Below are 10,573 nucleotides of genomic sequence, written 5' to 3'. Positions count from 1 at the left end.
GTTGGTCTTTTTTATTACAAAATTTGCATAATGAGATACTTAAGAGGCACAGTTGATTTCCTTAAGAAAAAAATACCATAGATCATGGTATTTACATGGTGTATGTTAAATGAATCTCTTATTCTTATGAGATAAAATTTACTATAAGTTATGTTATTACATTTAGTTGTGATGTGTTACTTAGAGATCAACCAAATAAGTATTAAGTTAAAATTTATTACTCACGAGATGGTTGGTTATGATGCTTATCCGTTGAAATATCACTTTAAGTAAATATTTCTTTGGAATATAAATCAAAAAATAATATAATAAAACAATAGATTAAAAGATAGATATTTATTACGTGGGATCAATAATAAATTCAACTGATCCAATGACTAGAACCCCTACAGTAAAAATTATTATTTAAAACATCGAGAGATGTGAGATTTTATTAAGCCACCAAAAAATAAACAAGTGATGGTAATTTAATCTTTATAATTAGAAATCTCATAAAAAAGATTAATGTGGGTAAGAACACACTTAGTTTTGCTAGCATTAAATTTAATTTTAATTAATTATAAAATTTTTAGTCTCCTCTATTACATATATGTATCAATATTGTTTTAATCAGTTAGTTTTGACATATATGGTAATACCTTCTTCTATGGTGTAAGAAGAGGTTGAGCTTTATGTGAATGTGAGAAAGTTTGTCAATATATAAAACTTTTAATGGCAAGGGTACGTGGGAGTGTAGCTCCAACATGCATAAAATGTTTTTACTTTCTAATTCATATAGCTACGCTGGTAAGGTGTTGTCAATGTTGCCAGTTGCTACTGGAACTGATCCATGAGTGCAGTTGTGATAGTTAAAGAAACAATAAAAGCAGCAACAACCAAAATTAATGACAGGCAAGACTGCAAGGCCCATTATCACATCACTTCACTTCACTGACACACCCATTCATTATTCTTCAGATCCGAACAACTACCATACTGTTACAAATTATTACAAGGTCAATTCAGTTTACCTATATCACATATGCACATATAATATACTTTACTGAGGTCAGGAAGCTAGGTAGCAAGCTTGAACCTTTATTTTTTTCCAGCAAAGTTCGGTAGCTTGAAACTTAATTGAAAGTTTACATCATGCATATCTCTCCCAATATTCAAATTAGTCAGTGTCAATCTGTGGAAACAATATAAAGTGATTATGAGTTACGTTTACTCAGCATTTTCGAGTGATGCGCTGTTCATAACTTCGCCTCAAGAATTTGTTGATTTTTTAGCATAAATCCAAGTCAAATAACAAAGAAACACGTAACGCTCAACATTTACACCCATAGGAAAATATGACAATAATCAATCACTTCAAATTGTACTACAAATATGACAACCGATTATGTAAGTTAAACAATTAGAGATCGACTGTTGATTTATTAAAATTATATATTTTGTTTATATTGTGGCATATATTTTACATTAAAATTAATTTAAACATTCATTTTAATCATATATACTTGATTGTTTAAAATTAATTTTATCAAAATTTTAAAAACACTCTGCATGTTTTTAGTGAATGTTCATATTGAATACTAATTGATTGTAGCGTTATTATTCAATGCAACTAATAATCCCTAAAAACAATTAATAGAGTACTTTTTTCCATAATCTATTATTATATATTTAATATCCTTTTCTGAATACAATCCTATTTAAAAAAAATTCAGTTAGTATTAAATATAGACACCTTTAAAATAATTTGGCTCCTTTAAAATAAAATAAAAATATACTTTAGATTAAATGTAATACACTTACAATCATTGATTAAAATATCAGTAACAATTAAGATTATAAATAGTTTTTTTCTTACAAACCAAGTTCATAATTAGTTTTAGTGTTATATATATATATATATATATATATATATATATATATATATATATATATATATATATATATATATATATATATATATATATAAAAGTCATCAAGGAGAGTAACTTTACTAAAAAAATTCTCTTAAGAAAAACTTTACTAAAAAAAACTCAGAGTTACTTCATTCTTCGTCTCTCTCCCAGCCTTCTATATGTTATTTTATATAATTATATTTTCTTTTTTTTTTCTTCCTATACAAGAAAAAAAGACGATATATCTCTATTTATATATTTTTTCATATTTTTCTCCAATTTTCTTTTCGTATATTCAAAGGAAGCATCAATTGAATTAGGTTTAATTACAATTTTTTATTGGAACTTTTGCAAGAGAATAACCTAATTGCGCTATACCACACTCCACACAAAATACATATTAATTTGTTTGTAAAGATCGTATATATAACATGAATTAAGGGTTAAAAGTGAATACTTAATTATCCATTGTGTATTGTTTATTTAAAAACTCATCACAATTTTATAATTTGGATAAGTATTATTATAATTAAAATAATTTTCGTAATTTATTTTATTAATCAAGTATAAATATTTTTAAATAACTAATTTATGTTAATTAAAAAATAATTTAAAATAATTAACAGTTGTGCTTGTCGGTGTATTTTTTAACATTTTTTTTGTTAAATTTGTGTTCTAGTTGTATATAAGTTTACAAGATAGTAAAAGGTTAAATTTAATCATTTAACTATGGGTGAAAATAGATTGAGTTAGATAAGAATGATAAATCTTCATTTTGACAGATTCCTGGATTTTAAGATCTTTAATATAGGTCATTTTACAACGCTTAACTCGAACTTTTTAAAAGTAATGACTTGTCTTAAAATTTTATAATATTATATAATTAAACAAGTTCAAGGTACGTTAAATTCAATCATTTAAATGTGGGTGAAAATAGTTTGAATTGGATAAGCATGGCAAAGTTTTATTTTGACACAGCTCCTAAATTTTAAGATCCTTGATATATGTCATTTTACAACACTTAACTCGAACTTTTCAAAAACACTGGCTTGACTTAAAAGTTTATAATATTATATAAACAGGTTCAAAAAGTCTTTGTAATTTATATATGTGACTTTAAACATATATGGGGTGAATGAGTTTAAGTATTTAGATAGAAAATTCATATAATTTTAAATATTACTGTATAAAATAATAATAATAATAATAATAATAATAATAATATAATTATAAATATATATATTGGTATTATTATTGCTATTATATTTAATTAAATATATAGGTTGATCGATCTATTAAACTTACTTTTTTAAATCACTTAAAACCTATCATTTTTTAAGTAAACCTTTAGTACACGAGAAAATGGATACGTGCAATGTAGCATTATGATTTTTTATTTATTTAATATTGATTATTTTAATTATATCAATTATTACACATTATTTAAGTTAATATTATTAAAAGAATTGCCTTTTTATTTATTTAATGATTTTAATTATGACAATAATTAAGTTTATATTATTCATACTGTTATGTATTTTTAAAAAAAATATTAAACTATTTATTTAGTTTTTCTAAATATTTACCTCACATCAATTGCATTGTGCATCATAAATTTATAATGGGTGGAAAGAAAACGAGAGAGAAAAAATTGAAGAAAAAGTAAAAACAAAAACAAACAATTTTTTTTTTGTTTTCAAAAGTCAAATTTTTTATTTTTTTATTTTTTTATCTTCAACAAAATATAAGAAAACAATATTGTTATCTATGTTTTTTTATCTCTTCATTTTCTTTTCACCCAACCAAACACACTTTATATTTTAACATTAGTTTTACTCTACAGAAATTAAGAAACTGACCTTATTTTAAAGAGAGTGCGTTATACTAATCCAAAATTTTATTTTGTTAAACACATAAATCATTTACTTTTTATTTTAATGTACTTAAGTACCATTTTAAAATTTAAGTAGAAGTATCATAATAATAAAGTTCCAAAAGAAATAAATAATGACATCTTTATACTTTTTGACATCTAACTATTAATATTTTTTCTTAAAAATATTTTAAATCCTTTTTTTTACACCCACACAATGTAATCATTATATATTAATATTATTTCTTTATATTTATTTTGTAATATATATATATATATATATATATATATATATATATATATATATATATATATATATATATATATATGATTTTGATCTATCCTTATATAAAATATGTAAATAATTTTTTTAATTTTTAAAAAATAGAGATTCTTTATATACGTAGAGATTGATGGAACCATACTCCATAAACATAATTCCAAATAATGGAATAGTTTGTGATCTCACTTCTTTCACCTTTTTTTTTTCTCAGTACACCAAGCATTTAGTTGTGTTTGGTTGTAAAGAGAAAAAATGAAAAAAAAAATAAAAGATAATAGGTGAGAACAAATGAGTAAAAATAGAATGAAAGTTAACATTATTTAATTAAGATGAAATAAAATAGAAAAAAGAAAATTATTTAAATTAAAATAAGTTTGTAAGAAAAAAATAAAAGTAATTTTTTTTTATAAAAATAACATTCTACCCTTGCAAATGAAAAACACTCATGATGAAGAGGAGGACTAAACAGGAAACAAAATGAATAGTAATTATTTTTTCTCAATCGTCACTTTTGAGAAGAATTTAAGATCTCCAGACGGGTCAATTCTTGTCCTCTCTTATATCCGGGTCCGTGTTAGACTGAGTGACTGTGATGTGAGAAAATTACTTTTGAGAATAAATTTTTCATTCTCTATGGATGGATGCCTTTGTTTTATGAGAACTTTTTCAGTTCAGAAAATATAGGAGAAAAAAATATTAATTATGTATTTATTATGAAATAATAAATTAATTAATTTTAGATATATTTTTTATTTGATAAGTGATAATCTCATTTCTAATTAATATTTATTTTCATGTGATAAAAAAATTTGTGAGAAAAAATACACATATATTTTCTTTCCATCTATTATCACACTTCCCTAATGATCCATTTATTTATGTTCTTTAATTTTTTTCATTTTTAAAATTTTTTTTCATTTGTTTAATTTTATTTACAAATTTCATGAATTTTAGAGGAATAATGAAATTTTTTTTATCACGAGAACATGAGATATATAATACTTTGAATATAATTTACTTGTAATTTGTTGGTCTTATTCTTATAATAAAGTTGTTTGTTTGATAAATCTTTAACATAATAATAAAGATATTTTAGTAATTATAATATATATTCCTAGAAAAAAATAATTTAACCAAACATATATCTCAATTATTTCTAAGAATATAAAAAATATTCTCAACTAATTTTATAATTAAACAAATATATTTTTTTTTATTAAATATCCAAAAATAACAGTCTTGTAATTTATTTTTAGGAATAACATTTGCGAGACTAAAAAATTATCCATAAAATATATTTACCAATGATTAGCACCCACAATAATTGTTTGTTAACTAATCATATTAGGATGGAAATATGTACTTTATACTGCGCTTACAGAGATGAGGATTTTTCGGTGTTTTTGAACGGACAAGTTTGTACCATGGTCAGAAAAAAAAAGTATTTATTGACGTGAAGCAGAGGCTTATCTGGTGTCTCTCCTCTTCATCTTCACTCTTAACTGTAGAAAAGAAAAACCGAAGATGAGCTTGTTGAATGAGGAGAGAAAACCGCACGCTGTGGTTACTCCATATCCAGTTCAAGGACATGTGAACCCTTTGTTTAAACTAGCGAAGCTGCTTCATCTCAGAGGCTTTCACATAACCTTTGTTCACACTGAGTACAACTACAAGCGTTTGCTCAAGTCAAGGGGTCCTAATGCCCTTGATGGCCTACCAGATTTTAGATTTGAGAGCATCCCAGATGGTCTTCCGCCATTGGATGATGATAATGTTACTCAGCACGTTCCCTCTCTCTGTGACTCTATCAGAAAAAACTTCCTCAAACCCTTTTGCAAACTTGTTCATAGACTTAACCACTCTTCTGCCACTGAGGGTCTCATACCCCCAGTTACTTGTTTGGTCTCTGACGGTTGCATGCCTTTTACTATACAAGCTGCTCAAGAGCTTGGACTCCCTAACTTTATCTTTTGGCCTGCTAGTGCCTGTTCTTTCTTGTCTATCATCAACTTTCCCACTCTGGTTGAGAAAGGTCTTACACCACTCAAAGGTATCAACCTAATCACGTTCTTTCTTTGTAAAAGTTTAAGTTCCATAATAATCCATAGACATTTATAGGAGAAAAAAAAATAACAAGTTAAAAGGAATCTAAGACTTTCATTTTGTACGTAGATATTTGTTCCTCTCATATGATATCAGTGAGCCTTGCTTGCTGCTGTAGAATGGAGCCTCACTCAAATCTAGTATATATTTTAACTGTGGTGCCATTGAAAAGTCAAAGGAAAACATCTTCTAGCTGTCTCTCTTTTTTAGTTTTCTAAAACACGTTTTTTAAAACAGTTTTTAAAATTTAATAGACTTTGGATGACAAACTGATTGATAAGTAAAGTAGAATTGTTTTTAAAATCAAAAACTGAGAAGGGAACCAAACAAGCTGAGTTTTTCCTATAAGATAAAATCAACTTATACAGTTAAACTTTTAGAGAAGTTAGATATTTATGCGTATATTTATGTATTAACATTAATTCATACATGGAACTTTAATATAAACTATTTGGCTTTTGTGTTTATGATATATATGCAGATGAGAGTTATCTGACAAATGGGTATTTGGACTCCAAAGTGGACTGGATTCCTGGAATGAAGAACTTCCGGCTGAAGGACATACCTGACTTCATAAGGACAACGGATCTAAATGATGTGATGTTGCAATTTTTCATTGAAGTTGCAAATAGAATTCAAAGAAACACTACTATTCTTTTCAACACTTTTGATGGACTTGAGAGTGATGTAATGAATGCTCTATCCTCTATGTTCCCTTCTCTTTATCCCATTGGTCCTTTCCCTTTACTTTTAAATCAAAGTCCACAAAGCCACTTGACATCTTTAGGTTCCAATCTTTGGAATGAAGATCTAGAGTGTCTTGAATGGCTAGAATCTAAGGAATCTCGATCCGTTGTTTATGTGAATTTTGGCAGCATCACTGTTATGTCTGCAGAACAACTCTTGGAGTTTGCTTGGGGTTTGGCCAATAGCAAGAAACCCTTTTTGTGGATCATTAGGCCTGACCTTGTCATTGGTGGATCCGTGATTTTGTCGTCTGAGTTTGTCAGTGAAACAAGAGACAGAAGCCTAATAGCAAGTTGGTGTCCACAGGAACAAGTGCTAAACCATCCTTCAATTGGTGTATTCTTGACTCATTGTGGATGGAACTCAACTACTGAAAGTGTTTGTGCTGGAGTGCCAATGTTGTGTTGGCCATTTTTTGCAGAACAGCCAACAAACTGTAGATACATTTGCAATGAGTGGGAAATTGGGATGGAAATTGATACCAGTGCGAAGAGAGAGGAGGTGGAGAAGCTAGTGAATGAATTGATGGTGGGAGAGAAGGGAAAGAAGATGAGAGAAAAGGTCATGGAGTTAAAGAGGAAGGCAGAGGAGGTCACCAAGCCTGGTGGTTGTTCATACATGAACTTGGACAAAGTAATTAAGGAGGTGTTGCTTAATTAGACACTGTTAGATTGAAGGGTTTTCTTTTTTTCTTTTTCTTAATGCTTTAATTTATCATGATAGTTCATTGATCTTCTCTAGAATTTTCTGCATTGTAGAAATGGTGCCCTGGAAGTGCCACTTTGTGTTTTGTTTATTGTGGTATGTAATATCTTAGTCTTGATATTTCAAACTTTGATTATTTCCCGTCATTAACTTGGAAGGCAACGGTGCGCATTATAAAAAAGAAAGAAACAATAGAAACAGCAGCAACTAAGACGGAAAGCAACACAAAGCCCAGCTCATGAATTTGTCACCGGTACAAGGTTAATATAAATAATTAATATTTAGTTAATAATATTTAATTATTTGTCAGATAAAGATTAATAGAATAAGAAGCATAATTATTTAAGACTTTCTACTTTTATTTTAATGTAGTTAAATTGCCATCTCAAAATATAAGTAGAATCATCTTAATAATAAAGTTTCAAATGAAAGAAACATTTTTTTTAAAAAGCTAAGGGATCAATATATAGTTATTAATGAACAACTCAAGCACAAGTTGTGCCCAAATGTCACTACAAAGTAACCATGATGCTACAATGTTGGTTGTTGCTAAGATGAACCACCTTTATCTTCATAGGTGAACGGAATCTATGGTGCGAAAGACAAACTTTTTTTGTCCGTGTGAGAGATTTATGAATTAAAAAATGTATGGATGAGATTGGTTTGCCATTTTTTTTTCTTGTTTTTGATTTTTCTTTCTTCTTTTCCGTTATATCCTTATCGAGGCCGAGGACGGAGAGGCTGGAGGGGGAGGAGCGGCAGGCGGACATGGCAACGCGCTTTTTCCAGTGGGAGCACACAAAAAAACTTCCACCCAAACAAAAAGGTTTTATTTTTATGAGCACACAAAAAAAATTGTTGAAAACGTTTTGATTTTTTACATGCCGGTGTTGTTGCCAATAACTCACTTGTCGTCGTCACCACTGTCGCTGGTGGTGCCGTTTCGGAAACGCCGGTGGCCAAGAGCGGCTATTATTGGGATCTCGTTGCAAGCTGTGAAGATGATGGTGTCGATGCTGTCGCTAATATCATTGTCAACAGAGCAGTTTCGAGTGGTTGAAGGCTAAGAGCCTAATTTCATGCATGTTTTGTAAATGAATCTAAAGTGATCTTGAGCCAGAAATGTGAAGTGAAGTGAAGAATCTGAAGGAGATGAAAAGAAATTAAAAGAGGAAAGAAAAAAATATTATGCACCGTAATGGGGTGTAAGGACCATGAAAGTTACAGGAGAGGGAGGGGGTTACAGAGAAGAAGGGAGAGAGTGTATAATAAAACTTTACACCTTGATTGATCTGAGGGCTGAAAATAATAGTGCATAATGGACCACCTTGGTCCACCGTAACAATGGCCTACAATGCTATATGCTCTGCAAGCATACTAATAAGCATAAAGCAAGAACAAAAATGTTTAGAACCTGGACCATATAGGCTAAGACAAGTTGCTGCTATGTCCAAGAAACAATTAGGCATCTGGCCAGAAACGTGTAGATCGACCCTGGACCATATTATTTGTCATATCACAAAATTTATTGCGTGATATTAAGCCAAAAGACACCTACCCTGGACCATATTATTTGTCATATCACAAAAATTAGTGCATGATGTTAAGCCAGAAGACACCTAAAGAAATATCATAAATGAGATGATAAGAAGAAGGGTTCAAAACACTTAGGTTTTCATGATATTGTGAAACTTAGGGTTCAAAAAGTACAATTAAGTTTAAATTTAGAAGTCACAAATTTGAAAAAAAAAACCCGCAAAATTCACTAACCATTGCAGCTTGGGAATCTGGGTGAAAAAGTAAGCGTCTATAATCTCCCTTAGAGTGTGTTTAGATTGAGAAATTTAAAATTATGAGAAATTTTAAATTCTAAGAATTTTGTTTCAATTGAAATTCTTTTATTTTTAAAATTTTGTGTTTGAATAAAAAAAATTAAAATTATGAGGATGAAAAAAATGAATGAAAAAAAAGAGAAGATATAATTGGTATGTTAGTTATACGTGTTCTTCTATACTCACACTCGATCGATATTCTAGGAGTTTAGACGGTATTTCTTGAAGAAGACGGTAAAAAAATAATTTCAATTTTTCATTTTTTAGAAGGATATTGAAATTCCAGATTTTTAATTGTTTAAAATTCTGTTTTAAAATTCCAAAATTTTAAATTTTTCATAAAAAACATCCAAATAATGAATTATAAATTACAGAAATTCAAATTCTCTTGATAAATTACTTTCCTCATTTAAAATTCTCTATCCAAATATACTATTAAGGTTTCTTTATTTGGGTGAGGATTAGATCATCATAAGTGAGAGAGAAAGACAAAATTGCCATTGCCTTCTTGTATCGAGACACATCTACAAATATTTTGTGCCTATCCCAACAATTTTTTAAATATAATCAATGTAAAAAAATATCTTCTACATTGGTTATATAGAAAATAACCCCTGCATATAAATTATTTTGAATTTACACTCTTTTGGTAAATAGCTTTTTTTAATATTATTATTGTCAAATAAAAGTCTCTCACCGTCATCTTTCCAAAAGTCAAATCGGAGATTGAGTTACTGTACAGATATAGAAAATTTGAAAATCGGGTTGACTCATTTTCCAAATAAGGCAACTTTGGATCTGAAGCCTGGTTGAACAATAATAAATAGAAATGTAGATGGTAGATTGGAGATTCAAAATAAATTAAGGTCGAGAAAAAAACATGCATGTGTTTATTATTCAAAAATTACATCAAGAATAAAAGGTAATATCATAAATAAAATAAAAAATATCACAAATTTATTTAACATAAATTTTTATTCTTATATTTACAATTTTAACTTTAATTTATTTAATGTGATTTGGATTATTATTCTTACATCCCAAACCATCTTAGAAATTCAATAAATTTATAAATTTTTTCTCAACATCACTCTTCTCTTACCTAAGGTAATAAATTCCTTTTGAGACTTATAATTAT

At 28.2% G+C, this 10,573-nt stretch overlaps 1 protein-coding gene across 1 annotated transcript; it reads left to right on the top strand.

The window, feature by feature from the left end:
- The first annotated feature begins 5,419 nt into the window (after nt 1–5,419).
- Nucleotides 5,420–7,749, top strand: LOC100786063 (7-deoxyloganetin glucosyltransferase). Its single transcript, XM_041018242.1, has 2 exons — nt 5,420–6,098; nt 6,633–7,749. The coding sequence occupies exons 1-2, from the start codon at nt 5,573–5,575 to the stop codon at nt 7,556–7,558; spliced, it is 1,452 nt and encodes a 483-aa protein (XP_040874176.1). The 5' UTR covers nt 5,420–5,572; the 3' UTR covers nt 7,559–7,749.
- Nucleotides 7,750–10,573: the final 2,824 nt, after the last annotated feature.

This window comes from Glycine max, chromosome 8 (assembly GCF_000004515.6).
Source record: "Glycine max cultivar Williams 82 chromosome 8, Glycine_max_v4.0, whole genome shotgun sequence".
NCBI classification, from domain to species: domain Eukaryota; kingdom Viridiplantae; phylum Streptophyta; class Magnoliopsida; order Fabales; family Fabaceae; genus Glycine; species Glycine max.
Note: the sequence above shows the minus strand (reverse complement) of the source record. Positions and strands in the feature narration are given on the sequence as shown.

Bases quoted from the DNA above. Each gene is read 5' to 3' on its own strand.
- LOC100786063 (XM_041018242.1), top strand. From the start codon at position 5,573: ATGAGCTTGTTGAATGAGGAGAGAAAACCGCACGCTGTGGTTACTCCA. The intron at 6,099-6,632 runs GTATCAACCTAA...ATATATATGCAG, and splicing joins AGGTCTTACACCACTCAAAG to ATGAGAGTTATCTGACAAAT.